We start from the raw sequence: 21,591 nt of genomic DNA, 5'->3' as shown, positions 1-21,591 counted from the left end.
ACTTGGCTCCGGGATAAACTTTCTCCATTCTCTTTGAGGTGGGCGGTGTGTTTTATAGTTATATTACCCAGGGTGGGGCTCTAAGGAGGAGTCACTCCCATGGAACCGAGGCGCTGTCCTATCGCTGAGGCCCAGCCGCCTGGTGCTACATCCTCCGGTGGACTGTGGTGAGCTCTTCTAGGGCAGCTCTGTCAGCTTCCCTCAGTTTGGTCGATGGGCCCTTTGTTGATTCTGAGCTACTTAGTTAGGATCCCATTTGGATCCCACGTCTGTTTCCTTCCAGAGCGTTTGGTTTAAGATCTCTACCTTAGTTGCTTCAGATGTATTTTTGTGGGTTTTTTTTTTGTTGTTGTTGTTTGTTTTGTTTTGTTTTGTTTTGTTTTTTTGGTTTGTTTGTTGTTGGTCTTGTTTGCTTTCAGATCTTCAGCGACATTTTGGATCCTGACTGTTGGTCTTATTTTTAGCTTTGACTCACATTGAGAAGGCATTCTGGTTTCTGTTTTGGCTTGCCTTGGTTTCTCCTGCTTCTGGGGTATTTTGACTTGTTCTCATATGGCCTCTGTCTCCTGACACCCCTCCTGACACCAGTTTCTCCATTTGTCTATGGTTTCTCTTGTAACAGAAAGCCACTGATGACAAGCGGCAGTTACTCCCCACAACCCAACATTGTTGGGGAGTTGCCAGGAGACTCCCCACTGTGTACAACCACCCAACAAATACACTCCATTTCTGAGTCAGAAATAGCTCGATTGGTTCATCTGGGAAGACCCACGCAGGGTTTGATCATCCAATATCTTGAGCACCGTCACACTCTGTAAACATGCAGAATCCTGCTGAAACCCAGGGGCAGAAGCCAGGGTCTGGGAGAAAGCTGATGAAGTTCATCTCAAAAACAAAAACCTGATCCACAACTCATATCCCTAGAAGGCACAAATAGGCTTCATGTTTTTCAGGAAAAAGAAAAAAAATGCGAAGCAAGTTTTCCAAAAAGGAAGGATTTTTTTTTTTTTAGAGCTAATCCCTCATGCAGTGTGGCAGGTAGTTTCACAATAATTATAGACTTTCAACTTGCAAGTATTGGAAAAATGGGGAAAATCGAACTAAAGATAACATTGCTTTATCTTTCCACCAATGGGGGAATGTTTGATGTTCCAGAACTGGTATCTGGGGCTCCAAACTAAGAGTCTTTGGCCATAAAGCAAAAGGCAACGAATGGGCAGCCTGCTTGAAGTGGACCGTAAAACTCATCTTTAAAGAAGGGGTGGATTATAAAATTGGTAATTTACAAAAGTTAACAAGAGCTCTAAAAACCAGTTAAAAGGAAATGTTGAAAATAAGTAAGAATTTTATTTAAAAAACTTTGGAAGTGATAGAAGAACTAGTGATGAATTCTGAGAATAACCCCTACTCTCCACTCTTTCTCTGAAGTCTTTACCTCCTAACAGGACAAAGGAAAAGACTATGGCCTGTTTCAAAACAAAAACAAAAACAAAAAAACAAAAAGACAAAAAGACAAAGAAACAAAAAACCAAACAAAAGAATTCGTTAGCTGCTAAGGATGACAGGAAGCTGCCATCCTCTGGGGACTGGTGCTGAAATTCACCTTGAAGCATCTCTGGCGAGTTTCCTTATCTGTCCCTTGCTTGGCTGGTCTACTCTGCTAATCCTTGTTTGACTGTTACCTTGGGTTCCTACTAAGTGTTTCATGAGTAGAGATGGAATCCAAAGCAGACATTGCTGGAAGCCAAAACAGACATCCCTAGACCCATACTCTGGTCTTGGATCAGGTAGACCAGTGCATGGCTTTTCTGGAGAAATCATAAGAGCCTAACTACCCTCTAGCTATCCTAAGTCATGCTTCTACCTCCAAGAGAGCAGCTCCAGATATGATGGAGAGAGAATGACCTCCACAAAGCACCACATCAGGAGTAACTGCTTCTATATTTGCTCTACTTGAAATCTTAGCACTTGGGTTTCCCCTCATTTGTAAACCTAATAGCTTAGGACAGTGCTTCTCAACCTGTGGGTCACATATATATCAGCTAGCCTGTATATCAGATATTTACATTATGATTCATAACAGAAACAAAAAGTACAGTTATGAAGTAACAACAAAAATAATTTTATGGCCGGGGATCACCATGACACGAGGAACTGTATTAAAGGGTCACAGTGTTAGGAAGGTTGAGAACCACTGGCTTAGGAAGAGGGAATATCCCACCTCCTTTCCCTATGATATTCTGAGGGCCTGGCTGACTTCTAACACTTCAAAGTTCAAAATAAACGAATTTAAACTCTATATGTTCTCATTTTAGAAGAGGTTAGAAAAGGGTGGCCACCTGAACATTTGTAATGACCAATGATGCAGAAATATCTATATGGAGGGTCTCTGGGCAGATCAACCCAAGATGAGAGTCAGGCCAACCCTCTGGGATCTAGGAAGGAAACTGTACCCCATCCTGACACTGGGCCAGAGGGCTATGACCAATCATAACACAATACAACAAAACAACAGCAAAGCAAAGTCTTCTTGTATCTCTTCCCTTTTCCCTTTAGATACAAGCGCAAGCATGGGAAATATGCCGTAGCTTCACTGTAAATCAAGAGTGGAAAAGAAAAAAGAAAAAAGAACCTTTGGCCTAAAATAAAGTTGAGAGAAACATTTTCATCAGTAAAGGCAGCTTCCCTTCAGCTATTTAGCTCTTGGAGAGAGGAAAAGATATTACCTCCAGCCCACATAACAAACTTCACCTCTTAATCTTTTATGCTACCAAGGCTTTCTCACATCTTAAAGAGATAAGGATGTAAACTTTGAAAAGCTGGATGCACCTGGATCTCCTGTAATTGTGTCATGAGTGTCCATAATAAGTATTTTCATTCTCTGTTGATTGAATAAAAAGAATGAACCAAGTGGCCACTTCAGCTTTTCATTCATTTTTATTGTGTGCTAAAGTTATTATTTTGATTTTTTTGGAATGCCCAATTAAAACACACACATGCAGAGTCACACATGTGGATAACTTGATAATTAATGAATACATGCTGTCTCACAAGCTCAGTACATCTTAAAACTGACTAAAATGATATCTTTGTGTCTACTGCTTCATAAAACCTTAAAACACTACTCATTTACATAAAGACATCCATTAGGTCAAAAAAGATTTCATTCAACCATTAAAGTTAATGTTTTATATGTAGATTTCGATAAGGATTTCCTCCCCCAAACACATTCTAAATAACTATATATTAATTATACATTTTATTTTAAAATATCAGTATAAAACTATTGAATGCTTATATTAAGGCTGGATGACATGTGAAATAATGCATGCATGTGTTCACTAAAGATCCTTGTGTCACTTTCTTTTTACAGAGAGGACTACAGGAGATAAAGTCCCAATAAACAATAATACTCAGCATCTTGTTTTGTTTTGTTTTGTTTTTTAAAAATCTACATTCTGTAGTATTCATACGGATGCAATGTCTAGGTATGCTACGTTTTCACATCATCCACTCCTTGGCAGCTTGCCTCGGAAACGCCCGTGTAATCTAAAATTATCAAACGAGCTCAGCTTCCTTTTGGCTCACAGAAAAACTAGAATTGTAAGAAGTTGCAACAGGCTAGCACTGACCACATTCCCAATCCACAAATCAGCGGGACATAATAACGGCAGAAGACCACGGTGTATCTAATCTACGTGACCACGTAAATGAACCAAGGAGAATGGGTACCAGTCTTAGAGCTTCCTTTAGGACAGTTTGCAAGAGGTTCTAAATTTAAAGAAAAATCTTGTTTATAAACGGCAAGATGTGAATAATTATTCTGTTCTGGCCAATCTCCTTGATTTTTATCTGGGTTCTGGTTTTATAGCATGTCCCCTGCGGCTTGAGGACAAACATTAGTTTTTTTTTTTTTCTTTCTTTCTTTCTGAAGTGTTCCTTTTTTTATTAGATATTTTCTTTATTTGCATTTCAAATGTTATCCCCTTTCCTGGTTTCCCCTCCGAAAATCCCCTATCTCCTTCCCCTTCCCCCTGCTCACCAACCCCGCCCCCACTCCTGCTTCCTGGCCCTGGCATTGCCCTATACTGGGGCATAGAACCTTCACAGAACCAGGGGCCTCTCCTCCCATTGATGACCAACTAGGCCATTCTCTTCTACATATGCAACTAGAGTCATGAGTCCCACCATGTGTTTTCTTTGGTTGGTGGTTTAGTTTCAGGGAGCTCTGGGGGTACTGGTTGGTTCATATTGTTGTTCCTCCTATGGGGCTGCAAACCCCTTCTGCTCCTTCAGCTCCTTTCTTTAGCTCCTTCATTGGGGACCCTGTGCTCAGTCCAACGGATGGCTGTGAGCATTCATTTCTCTATTTGTTAGGCACTGGCATTGCCTCTCAGGAGACAACTATATCAGGCTCCTGTCAACAAGCTCTTGTGTCTGGGTTTGGTGGTTGTATATGGGATTGAGGATGTGAAGAAAGAGGAACACGCCTCCATTGCTGGTGGGATTACAAGCTGGTACAACCACTCTGGAAATCGGTTTGGCAGTTCCTCAGAAAATTGGACATAGTACTACCGGAGAACCCAGCAATACTACTCCTGGGCATATACCCAGAGGATGCTCCAACATGTAATAAGGACACATGCTCCACTATGTCATAGCAGCCTTATTTATAATAGCCAGAAGCTGGAAAGAACCCAGATGTCTCTCAACAGAGGAATGGATATAGAAAATATGGTGCATTTACCCAATGGAGTGATTAAAAACAATGAATTTATGAAATACTTAGACAAATGGATGGATCTGGAGGATATCATCCTGAGTGAGGTAACCCAATCACAAAAGAACACACAGGGTATGCACTCACTGATAAGTGAATATTAGCCCAGAAGCTCGGAATACCCAAGATACAATTTGTAAAACACAAGAAAATCAAGAAGAAGGAAGACCAAAGTGTGGATACTTCGATCCTTCTTAGAAAATACCCATGGAAGGAGTTACAGAGACAAAGTGTGAAGCGGAGACTGAAGGAAAGGCCATCCAGAGACTGCCGCCCCTGGGGATCCATCCCATCTCCAACCACCAGACGTCAGTTCTCAGACACGATTTCTCTCTCCTGAGCCACATGCAGTTCTTCTCCTTGGATAATTGTTCGATGTCCAATTCTGTATCTCAAGGATTAAGAGGGTGGTTTAGTCTCTGCTTTTCGATATGTTTTGTATTTGGGTGTGCATGTGTATAAACACAGGCTTTTAAAAGGATTTTGAGAATATTTTTAACCACTACTTCATTCTTCAAGGTCTGTCTCTTAGCCAGACTTGTTTAATAAACAACATTCTTTTCAGTATCATTTTAAAAGCCTGCTTTAAAGCTTACCAAAAAAAGAGCATTTTAGAGTTTACAAATAACGGTAATGTGTTACATTATAATTATATGTTTGGGACAAGTATTTGTTTCTATCTTTTTAGTTTTAAAGAAAAGAGTTTAGGCAGCAAGCTTGCTAAATGATTAACAATGTTACCACAAAGTTAAGCTGAAGGCTCAAAAGAAGTAAAGTAAAAAATGTCAAACTTTATCCTGCTTACCAAAGTATAACCTAATGAGAAATGAATGGTTAACAAACAAACAAACAAACAAACAAAAACCAAACAAGTTCTGAGTGCCTGGGTAATGACTTAACTTTTTAATAAATAATTTAAATTGTTTAAAAAAGCAATACTATCCATGTGTTTTGCCTGTGTTTATAACCGTGATGAATTTAAAGATACAATATACATGCTTTATGTGTTTAGTATATTCATACTTTATGAATTTAGTAGAATTGTTTTTTGAATTCTACAGTAACAATCATAATGATGACTATGATTGTAAAAAGCACCAAGCTACAGGAGGACGTAAGTTAGAGGTGTGAGGTACACTTTTGGTAAGAAGGACCTCAAGGGAGAAATCATGACTCTGGATGAGAGAGGAGTTTGGATGGCAGGGCAAAGATTGCCCCCCAGTGCAGAGGGATAGGAATAAAGCTGGGAGATGAAGTATGTTGTAGAGATATTGTGGAAATAAAACTTAAAGAAAGTGCCCTTAGACACAACTAACTATAAAGTTATTACATTTTATGGTCAAAATTCATCATCCCAAGATAGGATTCTCAGCTTACAACAGTGTTTGCTTATGTGTTGATCTGTTCTCAGCAATGTCCATTAAAATGGCTTAGAAAAATAAGAAGTTTATCTTATCCTCTTCCTAAATAGATGTTTAAAACGTGTGGTTACATTTTTTTTTCATGTTTTTCCATGGAGCAAAGCCTTTTCTTGATAACCTCAGGAAAATTTTTGTTTAGAAAATTATTCCTATTTGGGACATTCCTCCTAAATTGTGTAGTGATGGTGAAATTCTTTTTTAATAAAAATATATTTAAATATGTTTATAAGCTCTAGGCTATTAGACAAGCAAATACTGATGATAATTTGTCAAAACTGGTTAAAGTTTTGGCTTTCTTCTATAGTTTATCCTTTTTGAAAAAGTATACATTAGAAATGTTTGAAGACCTAAAAAATGCCATCTCTATTAACAAAAACATACACTATTATAAGGGACTTTTAACTATCATAACTGTAAATTCAAAATTTTAGAGTCATTATCAAAAGATAAAGAAAACCAGATGATTTCATCAAGTAAAAGAAAACAATCATACCACATCAAAGATTCTAGGCTGACTGGAGGAAAAAGACCACATCCAGATACTTCTAACCTGCTCTTGGACTGCAGAGGGTAAGTGACCTGCCATCAACCACTCCAGCTTCATCTGGGGACACATGAAGGCTTCAGAAGTGCTGGCTGGCTGGTAATCATCTGCAGCTCCACTGATGAGCGAGTTCCACAAATAACTGGCCTTTTCTCTTTATGTATTTTTATGTTTCTTAAATCCTTTTATAATTTGATATTTTAGGCTTTGCTTATGATATTTAATATTTTAGTTGGTACATCCCTAAATGATAAAATAACAATATTCTTGGTTTTAATGAAGTTATAAATGAAGATGTTTTTATTTCATTAATTATGCTTTTAATTATGATTGTTACCCAGAACCTTTACCTTACTCAAAACTAGTCTGCATGCTTAAAAGATTCAAGTATTTTCACTGTCTTTATGAAAAAAAAAAACCCTTTTCTCATTATTTAATTTGGATTAATAAATCTAGCTTTTAAATTGACAAAATACTTATTTTAAATCTTCTGAATAAAACTCCATTTTGAATTATCTATATTTTAAATCCAAACTCTTACAGCCAAAACAAACATTTCACATATATATGTATATATGTGTGTGTGTGTGTATACACATATAGAAACATATATGTTTTTATTAATGCTAAAAACAGTGTCAAGTGCCCTATAGCATGCCTATGTTTAACAAAGTAGTGTGAACTCCACTTTTATAGCTAGACATGACCAAAAATTCGTGTTTAACCTTCTTATCCAAAGTATAGTAAAGACATCAATCTCTAATAACAAGAATATTCATGATGTTTATATCTTAAGGCCTGATGTTTTTTTTGATTAACATTTAAAGTATCTTAAGTTATGATTTAAAAATGAATTAAATAATAGTTGTATTCTGCTAATAAAAAGGAAATAGATAATATTATACTTCTTAGGGTTTTTATTGCTATTGATACCAAAATCAACTTGGGAAGCAAGGAATTTATTCCAGCTTACAACTCTCAGATCACAGTCCATCACTGAGAGCAGTCAAGGCAGGAACTCACACTGGGTAGTAACCTGCAGGTAAGAACTAATCCACAGGCCATGGAGGAGTGATGCTTAATGACTTGTTCCTCATGGCTTCCTCAACCAGATTTCTTATACCATCCAAAACCACTAGCTCAGGGTTGGCACAGCCACGGTGATCTGGGCCCTCCCATATAAACCATCAATCAAGAAAATGTTAAACACTTAAAGAACTGTTCAACATCCTTAGCCATCAGGGAACTGCAAATCAAAACCACTTTGAGATTCCATCTCACATCTGTCAGAATGGCTAAGATCAGTAACACAAGTGACAGCTCATGGAACACTCATCCATTGCTGGTGGGAGTGCAAACTTGCACAGCCACTATGAACATCAGAACGATAGCTCCTCAGAAAATTGGTCTATCCCAAGACACAGCTATACCACTTTTTAGCGTATAACCAAAAGACACTTTATCCTACCACAAGACACTTGCTCAAACATGTGCATTGCTGCTCTATCCCTAATAGCTAGAAACTGAAAACAACCTAGATGTCCCTCAACTGAAGAATGGATAAAGAAAAAAATACTACATTTACACAATAAATGGCTGAAGCAGGAATCTCAGGGCCAACCCAGATCTACCCTGGGTCCTGTGTGTATATAGTGTAGCTTTCCGTTTAGTATTTGTTATGGGACTCCTGAGTGTGAAGGAGTGGGTCTTCTCTTGTGCCTGCTCTTGGGGCTCCTTTTCTTTTCTTTTGTTGATCTGCCTTGACCAATTTTGATATGAGGTGTTTTATTTTAGCTTTTTTATTTTGTTATGTTTTGTTGTTTCCTCTTAAGAGCCTGTTCGTTTCTAATGAGTGACAGAAACCGAGTGGACCCGGAAGGGAGGGAGGTGGGGAGCAGAGCGAGGAGCAGAGGGAGGGGAAACTGTAATCATGATATGCCGTATGAGAAAAGGATCTACTTTTAATAAAGAGGGGTGTCCTATAGACTTGCCTACAGGTCAGTATGGTGGGGATATTTTCTCAACTGAAGTTCCTCCTTCAAAAATGACTCTAGTTTGTGTCTAGTGGACATAAAACTAGGCAGGATGCTATATGCCACATATGAATGTTATGCCAGATACAGAAGACAAACAGAAAAAAAAATCAAATCTGGATAATGATGGCTAAGATATTTGATACAAACTAGAAGTTTCTTCTTACTGGCTTTACCAACTATCCCACTCTCCTGAAGGCTTCTGCCCCGCCTACAGCTCAGACTCATGTACACCAGATCCTAGGAATGAGACTCTCTAGCTATGTCAAATAACACTTGTGCCTGTCCCCACATGTGTAAAATATGACACTTGCCTAACAGGGGGAGATGAAGGAGAAATCTGCAAGGAAGGAGCTATGTCTGCAAAGGCCAAGGGACCGATTAGGACTGCGGTGACTCGGAGAGGTTGGTATGTTGCAGGTCCAGACGGTAAGTGTAGTTTCTCTCCAGCTGTCTTCAGACCCTCACAAAGCCATTCCTTGACAACATCCCATGACTGACAGATAAAACTGGACCTAACACTGTGGGTAGCAGATAAAAACCCTTTTGGAATGTATTAACTTATCAAATTCTAGTTTCCAAACATCAAAGGGCCAAGAATTCTATCAGATAGCATCTGGGGCAGATAACAGATTTCTTCTTGGCTGTAATCTACCTCTGATGTTTCCACCAAAGGTATTTGAAAAATGTTTTGATTTGTGGCTTTCTTTGTTCTGTTTCTGTAAAGCTTTATGACACCTTTTCCGCATTGGAATACAGGCTGGGGAAACGTAATGTTCCTATAGACTGTGGTTACTCATCTTGATTACAGAGTAAACTCTCTCTTGTCCCTTTGAAATAGGAGCTGGGATTTTGCATCAACACAGGTCACGAAGCCTCCCTGTTTGCCAGTTCAGTAATGTTCAAGCTCCTTCCTTCCTTCCTTTCTTTCTTTCTTTCTTTCTTTCTTTCTTTCTTTCTTTCTTTCTTTCTTTCTTCTTCTTCTTCTTTTTTTTTTTTTTTGAGACAGGGTTTCTCTGTATAGCCCTGGCTGTCCTGGAACTCACTCTGTAGAACAGGCTGGCCTCGAACTCAGAAATCCGCCTGCCTCTGCCTCCCAAGTGCTGGGATTAAAGGCGTGCGCCACCACTGCCCAGCCCTTTCACATTTTCATTTCCAGCTTCTCCACCCAGACTCTGTCTCGCCCAGCAAATCTGGGTTCTTGGTGAGTATCCTTTGAGATTCATAGAGATTCACTTTGTGGCCAAGTACTCAGCCAGCTTGGTAAATATTTCATATTTGTTGAAGAGGGTGCACAGCCACTATTTAGTGGACATCAGTATAAACGCATGCCTCTTAAAGCGAGTCCATTAGCTGCTATTAAAAATTCCATCGCCCCAGTAATTCCTTGTTCCCTTCATCTTTGTTTTCTGAGACATGTTTAACAGCAACAACAAAAATGGCCTCTTATAGAGGTGGACTTAGCAATTATTTCCTTGTAATATTGTCAGGTTTTGCTAGGTATATTTAGGAGCCATGTTGATAGTCTCATTTAGACACCCCATCCCTTAGAGTCTACTCTGTCCAGAGTTACACAGTTTGCCCAGCTATGAGGGCAGCTTCCTTTGCAGCTATCTGAGCAATGCTGAGAATCCTCTTATTCCTGTTTCAGAATAAGGGCTTCAATTGTGAGACCCTCGGCTTTAGGCAGGTGTTTCTCTTTGAGTTCTCTGCCCGAGGCAGTCCACAGAGCTCACCCCTACTCTCTATGGAAATAAGACAAGCCTAGTACCATCTCCTGAAAGTCCACATCTCAGCCAGGCACCCCTGAGGACTGCCATGACCTTACCTCCAGTTCATGTCTCATTTTCATGTGATTTAGCAACCAGGCCAGCTGTATGTAATAATAGTCTTGGTGAATGTGGCACTTCCTTTTGAATGGCTGAGAAAGGGAAATTGACCTCTACTGAATATTTTCATTCTTTTCTTTTGTTAGATTTTTTTTTTTTTTAGTTTGCATGCACATGCACACTCATGGTGTGTGGTGTGTGTGTGTGTGTGTGTGTGTGTGTGTGTGTGTGTATGTGTGTGATGCATATGTGGGTAGTTGTATATGCTGCTACCCATGCATGAGAAGAGAATGGGAAGGGATTGACTTCAGCTGTATTCCTCTGTCAATCTTGATCTTAGTTTTTGAGATAGGATGTCTCACTGAACCTGGGCCTTACTGATTCAGTTAGGTTAGTTGGCCAGCAAGGCCCCAGGATCTGCTTGTCTCTGCCCTCTAAGCAATGGAGTCATGGATGCACACCCCAGCACTCCCACAAGCTACATGCTCCTCCCTTCTGGTACAGCCAGCCCTTCATCTCCCAAGTCATCTCTTCAGCCCCTAATGAGCACTTTCAATGCTCCAGCCTCTGTAGCAATGCATTCTGGGTTCCATCGGACTTATTTTTCACAGGTCATATAGAGCGTATTCCATTACGTCACAGCTTTATAAATGCAAAAGGTAAGCCTTACAGAGCAGAATAACTTAACCAAGTCATGTAATTAGTAGACAGTGGTGTCAGCTATTTAAACTTCAGGACCCACGCATCTCCTCCTAAATCACACGGGAGACAAGAGTTAAGTAAGAAAACTGGGTATTTTAGTTATTTATAATGTGTAACATCTCTGACAATCACTGGAGGGGGAGAATATAATACACACTACAATGTAAAAACAGGCAAGGCACCAAGATAAGCTATTTACAAAAAAACCAAAAACCAAAAAACAACAACAACCAAACCCCCCCCCCCCCACATTCAGTAATGAACATAGGAAGACATGGCTAAGCCTGTTACCAATCAAATACCATGATAACTAAAATACGGTGCTGCTGCCAGTCTCTCCTAAGCTCCTTGTCACACAGTAAACACAGTGTTTAATAAGCACTGAGAGAAGTGTGCATGTGAGACTCGAGGTGTTGACGCCGGGTGTGAGACGGGCCGCACACTAAGGTCTCTCGGAGTGGAAGAAGAGAGCAGGTTCTCAGACTTCTCACATTCTCCCTATTCAAGGCTTCAGCAAGCTTCTTATCAGCCATGAACACTGTCAGTGTGCACTCAGGAAAGGCTGCTTGCTGACCAGAGTGTGCTGGGGCTGGTGCCAAGTATATAATATCTATCACGCAGCAGTGTTCTCATGGTGTGGGAGAGAAAATGTATCCTCTGGTTCCATCCCATCTTGGTTCTCCAAAGGCTCTAATAAGTGAATTCAGCACTGAGAAGCACTAACAGATGTGTGTGCTTATAAAAAAGAGCCTACTGCTGCCGGGTGGAGGGGCATTGCACCCTGAATCCTCTCGGAGTAGAAGATGGGCACACGTTTTCAGGCCTCTGACATTCTCTATCATATCAGAGGAATGAAAACTAAAATTTTGGTTAATTCCTAGCATCAGTTAGAGCAGCAGTTCTCAACCTGTAGGTCACGAACCTTTGGAGGTCGAATGACCCTTTCACAGGAGGCCCCCAAGACCAGTGGAAAACACAGATATTTACATTACAATCTGTAACAGAAGCAAAATTACAGTTATGAAGTGTCAACAAAAATAATGTTATGGTTGGGCGTCATCACGGCATGAGGAACTGTATTAAAGGGTCAGAGCATTGGGAAAGTTGAAAACTCACTACCACTCACACCTAGTAGGAGCTTCAACTGAGATTTGGGGGTAACACAACTATGGAATACTTTATTTTAAAAAGCTTTAAAATACTTATATTACTTGGGAAAATCCTATATTTTTAGAAGAATTATAGGTTATAGAATTTTAGCAGTATATTAAAAATGAAAATATATATGTACATATACTTGAATATCAAGTGCCTTTTTATGCTAGTTTTTTGTAATGCCACTCAGTATAAATATATATGTGTATTTATGTGTATGTATGTATATATTACTTGAAAGTATCAACAGCTATTTCTGTATGAAAGGATTATATAAGATTTTGCTTGTTTTGAATCTGCATAGCTTGATTTTGCTCCAATAATTATGTGTAACTCTCATATTCCCCAGTTCAGCATCTTATAAATAATATCTGGCCAGACTGAGAATCAAGACGCTAAGCCTACAAAACCACAGCTTGTATTGAAAACATAAGGTCATTCCTACTTTCTGCTCCACAGGATGTCTGAGAACAAGCTCAAGAGAAAAACTTGAATTGACAAAAATGACGATCTTGTTACATCATACAAAGTGATATGTTTATATATAAGCACATACATGTATGTGTGCATGTATATACGTATACCTATATCTCTCCTGCAATGCTTCATACCAAACATTGGCAGTCGAGACGTAGAAGAAAAGGAAGAGAAGAATGAAGAGGAGAAGAAGAAAAGAAGGAGAAGGAGAGGTGACTTACTTTTTACACTTTCAAGGTAGTTTTCCCAACAAACAAAATTAATTGGCAATTAAAATTAAGGAAGTTGGAGAAGGCGGGGTGAGGAGGACCTGATTAAAATCTACAAAATAAAAACCTGGCTTTGCCACTAAATCACATGAATGATTCCACCCACCAAAGCTTGATTAAATATTATTTAAATCAAAAAATCACCCAGTATAGTCCTTGAATGTTGAATAGAGATAACAGCATTTGTATTCCAACACCAGGATATGTGAAAAATCCAACAAATTCAACCATTATTCATCTACACCACGAGCAAGTGATTGAGAATTGCTTGGGTAGAAATTTCTGATAGAATCATAGACCACGAATAGAGAAAAGCTCTTACAGGCAAGGAAACGGGGTCAGTGAGGTGAAGCAACTGCAGCTGTTTGCCTCTAGACGGACAAAGCATGACAGTTCCTACTTCCTCTCCCACACCTTTCTGCAGAGACCGAAGGGAGCTGTGCTACGGATGACTCGGTAAGATTTCTCATGGAAACGTCAGGTGTGTACGTGTGAGAAACGCACCCTCTGTTCAAAGTGAACCACAAATCCACTACCTTCTCCCTGTTTCAGAAGGCGAAATCTGGAACCTGTATCTGGCGAAGTCGATATGACCTCCCCAGAGAGAACCAGTTTCCCTCGCTTCCTCCTGTCCTCAGCAAAACCCCTTCCCTCCTACTTTAGAGACATAACCGAGATACCTGGAATCAGCCCGTCTGTTGATCTTTGCACATTTGTTTCTGCGGGGTGGAGGTCACTTGAGAGAAGTCTATTATTCTGGCCTCCTGTCTACTTCCTCTGGAGCCCTTTCCCTTCAAGTTTCCTTATTCCTTTAGCCACAGCCTATGGACAGCTTGTTTACAAATCCCAGCCTCCGCCATAGGAAGCTCTTGAAGCTTTCAAAGCCCCATCAGGCTAATGTCTCTGTGCATTACATAAGACACCTCTCCCAGAGAACTCTTTCCCCTTTGGAAATAGACATAAATAAGGGAAACACATGTTCTGAGACGTGCCAAGTGCTTAGGAATGGCTTTAAGATCACAATAGCTCACAGTACAAGATTACTAAAACCGGTCCTTCTTGTCCCTAACTAAATAATTTCTACTAAGCCAAGCTGGACATTAACCCCCTCGTTCTACTTTCTGCTGCTTCAGGATATAGCTCTCGGCCTTTTCCAAATACCAGGGTCATCAGTGTCCCTGTTTGTGCTATTTTATAATTTATACATTTGTAGTCTTCACTGAAGACATCAAGCGCCCCATAAGTATGCACCACAAACACCCCAACTGAGAAAGTAGGGAGGGTTTTCTTCTCCCCAGTAACACCTTTGTAAAGTGATACACCCCATTACAAATCCTCAGGAAGTGATCTCTTTAATGCGTTGAATCCAGGTATGGACTTGGAGCTGAATAAAAAGAGATCATTCCGCCTTTGCTCACCTGTGGTACCTTATAGCTATTCTATTATGGTCTGATTCTTGGGGTGGGTTGAAAGAGTTCGTGTGTGTAGAGTTCTGGAACGTGAGGGAGGTACCCCCTCAACAATGGCTAGCCAAGGTTTCCACAACATCAGTGTAAAGTTGGGGCACAGACTAGGTCTCAAGGCACAAGTGATGCCATTTGGTGGGCTGTAAGCAAATTCCTACTGCTTTAGAATCCGCTCTTGAAAGCAAGTCTGTGCAGATCCTAGCGTGTGAACGGTAGGAAAGTAAAGCCACTTTGAAGAACAACCCCCCCCCCCCAGCTCTTTTCCTCAGGCTCCGGGATGCCTCTTCTGTTGCTGAGAATTACCACAGCTGGGATCACTGCCAGAGTAATGGAAGGAGCCTTCTTGTATCAACAAGGAAGGCTGCCACATGAGGTAGACTGAGAAGCAGTGTCCTAGAACATTCATTAATGTCAGTCCTGATTAAAAAAGTTCTGATCTGAGTACATTACAGAAGTGGAAAGGCAACAGAACTGTGGCATCAATGTCAAGTGCGTGGCCACAAGAGAGAGGATACTGCTGCAGTTGTCCAACTGAGGCAAAAGACCCAAAGGTCCTCCACACAGAATACCACTGCCATTGCATGTCCAGGCAACCTCTGCTCAACTAAACCTAAGTGGCCATTATGACCCCCTTACACAATCTGTAGTCTTTAACACATTTACAAGGGAAGCATATGTTCAATTCAGACAGTAAGAATAAAGCAGAATGGGAGATTTGAGAAGCACACAGTCTTTTGGGCCGTTGAAGAGGAAGAGCTGCTATTGACACTCTACTAAAATTATTACAAAGCACTTCCAAATGCCAGAGGTTACAGGCTCAGCGGAAGTGATGATGTTCATACACCTTGCAAGCATACGGATGCTTCCATTATCAAAAGTTCCCCAGCTTTGCAGGTAAGGAAACTTCAGGGGCTTAGAGATGCTGGACAATGAGCCTGAAAACCAAGCCAACAAGTGGCATCAGGAGGATGAGAACCCAAGAGAGCAGAGTTACGTGACAAAGCCTTTAATTAAATATGATGTTTATACTAGAATTCTCAAGGACCCTGCACAACAGGGCCTTCCATGTAGACCTGGTTCACACATAAGAGCAAAGCATGTCATGAATCAGACATGTCATAGTTAAGAGCACACAGGACAGTGACCTTTGTCAACATAACCATCAAGACCTGGGTAAAACATTAAGGCCTAGATGTAATGTTTAGGTCTATATAAAATGTTGAGGCCTATAAGGAAACGTTCTAATGTTGGCGCCCAACCTCACAAACCACTCAAACACTGATCTCAACCAGATCGGGAGAGTTGATTGAGCATATACTCCAGGACTGATCCATCAGGGCCTTAGTCCAGATTTGGGAACTGAACCTTAACCCTTAGTTAAGATCCCACAGGGGTTTTAAGCCCCAAATCCACAAACATCTGTGCCAAGTTATTCCACCAATCAGCATTTAGGGATGGGAGATTGCGTTAGGAACATGTCTTTGTTGTACATTGTCCAAAACATTTTTGCTTCTATTGGTTAGGGTATTCAACTGTGGCAGGGGATTTGGGTAGCCTTCATGTCTTAACTTGTCTACACCAGGATGGGACTTGTGTTGTTTAACCATCATCTCTTAACTTGTCCTTACCTAGGTCCTAACAAGAACATCAAGAAAAGAAGTATTATTTAAATTTCTGGTGTAAATATTTCTGATATCATCTAGTGGTACAATATATAGCCCACAATGAAAAATGATCACTGCAGCTAAGAAAGTCAAATTCCCCCTGAGTGTTGGGAAAGAACCTGTAAGCCACACTACTCTGTCCAAACAACATAATATAAAACTGGAGAAAGAAAGGAATATTGGTTCAAGTAAGTAGATAAAGTTCTGGGAGTAATTTAAGCCTTCATTTATGTAGTCGAAATGATAAAGCCTCAAAGTAATATTTAATTACTAAGGTTGAGGCTTAATACCTAGCAAAGTGATCTACGCAGAACAGGCTCTCTGATGTATCATTCCAGAGCAAATGGCTGAATTCATAGACATAACGTTAAGGGCACGTAGGCATTGTTCTTTCATACACTTGAACAGTTTTTTAAACTCCGCCATGTAGAGCCCATGACATTTCCTGGTTGGCAGTGTTTTCCTTTTGATTTGAATCCCAGGATCTCTAATTCAAACAAAGGGAAGGAAGTACCATCCATCTTGAGAGAGAAAAGGAAACAAAGGCCCCCAAATAGTGTAGAGCGGAAGGAAAGCTCAGGTTTCTGCGCAGAGACACAGGGATAAGAAGAGCAATCTCTAGCAACTGCTTCTACCAAAAGGTTTTATTCCCATCCGAGAAATTACAAACCTGTTCTCTGCTAAAGCGTGAGAACACTAGACATAAATATATGTCTTTAAAGCCACACAGTGGTGACTGGCGGAGAATAAAGACACTCTCAGTGTGCACAGCTAATATCAACAGTTGTAAACTCAGGCCAAGAAAAAAGATGCTTTTTCTCAAAATCATCTCAGTGCCCTGAGGACTCAATAGAGAATCAATATGCACTCAAAGATAACTATTCATTCTTTATAGGATCCTCTAAAAGTAACCCAAGGAAAAGAATACAAATATCTCCAGTTATTTTCACACAGTAAGATGCTAGCTTAGACCTAGACTGGTCAAAGCATTTAGCAAACTTCTGTCCTGTTTGTAAGGAAAACCAATCAAACAAAACAAAGGTCTATGCAAAACAATGAAGATGCCAGCACACATTTTACAGCATCTGACAGTGGCATCCTTTCACCAAAGGCAAATCTGAGGTCCTCCGAGCCTGCTCCATCCTTAGGACAATCAATAGCATTATCTGTCGGGTGCTCACATCTCTGTTTTTGCATGAGGCCTTTATCTTATTTTAGCAACAACAACAACAACAAAACTGATGCAGGATGCCTATAACCTTGATGCTCATTGTGAACTTAGCCACTTTTGCACAAGCCGCTAACAGAACGAAAGCAGTGCAGTTCATTCTGGCTCACAGTGCTTCTGCCAAATGGCAGATTCCAGGGGACACGTAAAGTGGCACCGAACTGTACACCAGGTGAAATAGAACCTCAAAGCCAAAGTCGGAACACCCTCCCTTCCAAGAGATAAACAGGATGAAGGAAGATGAGGAGGAGGAGGAGGAAGGAAGGAAGGAAGGAAGGAAGGAAGGAAGGAAGGAAGGAAGGAAGGAAGGAAGGAAGGGAAGAAGGGAAGAAGGAGAAGGTGAGGTACTTTCAAAAATAACAAATTAAATACAAGAAGTGCTAAAGTAATCAGAACTGAGTGAAATGTAGGCTTTCACAATTTTATCCCATGCTTCCGTCATTCCCATGGAAAATGTGTAAGGTATGGTAGAATAGCTGACATGGGCGTAGAAGACTAATCAAACCAGGGATTTAATTTTCATTAGTATTTCATTTCCCTAAATGGTTGGAGCTATAGTTACAGCAATAGTTACAGAAAACAAAATATTGACAACTGCAGAGGTTACATATTAAACTGCCCTGGGTCTGGCATGGTAGTTGCCAAAAGAAACCTGCAAAGAATGACAAAGCATTTTTTTTTAATTAACAAATGCACTTGCCTTGATTTTTGACTATGCAAAGCTAAGCATACATTTGAAACACATCTGTCATTGAAACAGAATTCCAGTAGGTCTCAGCTTTTAAGAATAGACTGGCCCACACACCTTTATCCTTAAGAATAGAAACAGTTCTGCTGTTTACAAAATAATGAACAATATATGTTACTTGAGACAAACGTGACCACCAGATTTGCCTTTCTGTCTGCTTCCTGTCTTTCAGGGAAACTAAGCAATGTAAAACAAACACAGAGGAAAGTGGAATAAAATCCCTGGTTTGGAAAGGGTACCCAGTAAACAACAAAGTAATCTACATAACAAAACCTCCAACCAACACACCACAGGACAATTGTACAGCATTACCCAGATTCGTCTTTAATTAATATTTTCCCATTGGTTCAAAATATATGCTTGCTCTTAGGAGAAAAAGGAAGACGTGGTTAGTAAACGAATCTAGAAGTCTCTGATTTCCCAAGGTGCTATTGAAATTCCCACACCCTTACTTAAGAAGAGAAACACTTAAGGGAGGTGACTGGAAGGAAGTGCCCCTTACTTGAATTCTCAGTTGGATTTCCCCCGTCTCTGTAATAGGTTCTTTCCAGTTTTCGTTCTCAAATCTCCAGAGAAGCAAGCACATACAGGCAAACAAGCACGGTATGTCTACCACTGAACATGGAGACAGCACCAACACCGGTAATCACAGCCAACCACCGTGACAGTGAGACCTGGGTGTCCTTTTAAAGAGCTTTGGAACCACTGAGTTCCACTTCCACCAAGAACTTTAAAAACAGAAAGAAAAACCAGGTTGCACCCAAGAGACAAGAAGGAAAACAGAATGTGCGATTTGGAGACAAGGGTTTTACTGCAAAATGGGTAACGGTGGCCAGCCGCCCAAAAGTGTAGCCGTATTAGAAAATGCCAACCCAGTCTCCAGACACCCGTGTCAAGTCATGGAGAAAAGTAAATAATAGTGGCCACTGTTTTAAGAGTAAGAATAGTAATAACGATTGTCACCACAGCCTTCCGTACACGTGGAGCCACTCCTCCCAGCTCCACCACTTCAGCCTCCGGGCATCATGCGCAGCCCGCAGTAGAATTAGGGACCACTGGCCTAAGGTGGCGAAATCAGTGGGTGGATCGAGTGGGCGGGGCAGGTAGGCGGGGCATTGAGCCCCGCCCCTGGTTCCCGACGTGCCAACCCTCGTGCGCCTGCGCTTCTCACCGGCTAGCGGGGTTGCGGGGAGGGGGTGGGGTGTTGGGGGGCGGAGACTGGTTGGTGGTCCACACTATGAGCGTAACACTCGGCTGTAGCAGGGCTTGGGGTTGCTGCTAATGGAGCTGCGTCCAGTACAAACGTGGAATTAGACCTAACTGGAGACCTCGCTAGACAGTCATTGGCAGCCAGGACTCAGGGATAAAGGAGATGGACGTGGGAAATCTGGTCTGTGTGCTTGAAGGCAGGGTCCGTAGGAGCTGGTCACTTGGGGACTGGGGGGTGGTGATGGGGCCTCCCCACCAACTAGAAAAGGAAACTTGTGGCGGGCGGGCACGCGCTACCAGCCGACAAATCAGGAACGAGCACTGGCCTGCAGTTACCTTTCGCGGGTAAACCGCTCTTCTGCACCGCACCAGGGTTCCCTGCCGGGCATTCCGCGGAGCAGCACTGTGCCAGGCACTTTTGAGGTTGCCCTGAAAACAAAGACTTATTTTGGGCGGTGGGGGGTGGGGAGGGAGGACAGCTGTGTCCTTATTTCCCTATTCTCTGAGATTCCCCACCATCCTGGAACATCTCATTGTATTAAATAGCCTGTCTTATTTTGGAATTGCATAATTATGGACAAATTAAGAGTTAAAACAAGCCATCGCCATACAAGAAAACCGTTTGTGTATGGTTAGATACTGTGGGATTTCAGAGGCCTTTACCTCCTTTTTTTTTTTTTTTTTTTTTTTAATTCCAAAATCCCTTCTAACTCTATACTGATAATATTTGGGAGGTAGTGAATGAAATGCCATGCCTATATTGCGGGGAGAGAGGTCACCATTTACTGACTGAAAATAGCGTTGTCTGGTTGAATTTCATACTCACACGGGAAATGTTAGCAAGGTCTAGATTAATAATAGAATATGTTTTTAATCTATATTAATTATTAATCTAAATTTTTAAAAGAAGCCACCCCTCCCTGTGTAGCTCAGACTGACCCTCCTGTCTCAGGCTTTCAAGTGTTGGGCTTACAAGTGTATTCCCCAACTTCTAATTTTAAGCAAATTGGAAGGCAGGGGGATTTGGCTCAGTGATATGGCCTTGCATGAGACCAGAGTTTCAATATCCAGTACAGAAAGAAAACGTTAAACTTTTTGAGTGCCTCTCTGTCTTTCTTAAGCCCCATGCTTAAGCCTGTATTAAAAATATGTCATTTTAAAAGTACTTCAAAAATAAATTTTAAATGATTTTTTTTTACTCCTTTTTTTTTCTCTCCTTACAAAGCTAACCTGCTTAAACTCAGTATCGTAGCAACACAGAATGGTTTCCGTAAGGATATTTTCTAAGTGATAACCACTTCTTTTCAGTAACGATTCGTTCTCAGGAAGTTCAGTTCTCACTTAACCAGCAGCTATGAAAAAGAGCATTTATCACTCACTCAAAACCCAACAGCATCCACTACTTCTGCGAAGACCCTTACCTCCAAAGCTCCCTAAAGTACCTTTATTAAAAAAGAAAGTCCGTATAGTACATACAGGTATGTACAGATATGTGTATTAACCTTGGTGTGTGTGTGTGTTTTTTTTTTTATAGAAATCCCTTGCTTTACTCAATTTACAATCTCAGTAAAGACAGTTACTGATAGCCATACGGAAAAATGTTTATCATAAGGTGACAATAACCAAGAATCAGTTCTATAGGTGTGCTCATTGATTGATCCTCATTCGTGGACTTGTCAAATATGAGTTTACTTACTGCTAAAATCCCCAAATCAATAGTTCTTCTGTTCACGGGAATGTGTGTTTAAATAAGCGAAAATACAAGTTCCACAACACACACGTACCCAGTTCAGTATCCTGTTTCAGCTTCTGTAATACAAACACGGGTCCCTTTCCTGGTCTACTTAATTCCATGGTTCTTTGAGTTTTTTGTGCCCCCTCTTTTTTTATCTGTTGGTTTATGATATCCATAAGTGTATTGTTGAAGCTCAGTCTAAACAAAAGAAAGCTGTAATGTGCTTAGCAGAGAACATCATGTCAGCTGAACTTCCTTGATGTATGCAGTGTGCTTGGCTGTGAGGTCTATAGTAACAAACCAATGATATATTTTATATGTTAAGAAAGTA

The 21,591-nt window shown here is 40.7% G+C and overlaps 2 protein-coding genes across 7 annotated transcripts in view; one reads left to right on the top strand and one right to left on the bottom strand.

Annotated features, from left to right (window-relative positions):
- Positions 1–19,375, bottom strand: part of Lcp1 (lymphocyte cytosolic protein 1) — a 100,235-nt gene extending 80,860 nt beyond the window's left edge. For 3 of the 4 annotated variants that reach the window (XM_021181587.2, XM_021181586.2, XM_021181589.1), the window contains exon 1: positions 18,819–19,375. The gene's annotated coding sequence lies outside the window, so the exon portion shown is untranslated. The remainder of the gene's footprint in view (positions 1–18,818) is intronic. The other variant, XM_021181588.2, reaches the window with a different exon arrangement.
- A 148-nt stretch (positions 19,376–19,523) lies between these two features.
- Lrrc63 (leucine rich repeat containing 63) overlaps positions 19,524–21,591 on the top strand; it is a 44,297-nt gene continuing 42,229 nt past the window's right edge. The window contains exons 1-2 of one of the 3 annotated variants that reach the window (XM_021181984.1): positions 19,524–19,706; positions 20,834–21,003. In XM_021181984.1, the coding sequence (XP_021037643.1) occupies positions 20,880–21,003 (124 nt within the window). In that variant the 5' untranslated portion in view covers positions 19,524–19,706; positions 20,834–20,879. Of the gene's footprint in view, positions 19,728–19,757; positions 19,949–20,833; positions 21,004–21,591 lie in introns of those variants that run through there. The other 2 variants (XM_021181985.1, XM_021181986.2) reach the window with 2 other exon arrangements.

This window comes from Mus caroli, chromosome 14 (genome assembly GCF_900094665.2).
Source record: "Mus caroli chromosome 14, CAROLI_EIJ_v1.1, whole genome shotgun sequence".
Classification (NCBI taxonomy): domain Eukaryota; kingdom Metazoa; phylum Chordata; class Mammalia; order Rodentia; family Muridae; genus Mus; species Mus caroli.
The sequence above is the reverse complement of the archived record's forward strand: the minus strand, read 5'-3'. Positions and strand labels throughout refer to the sequence as shown.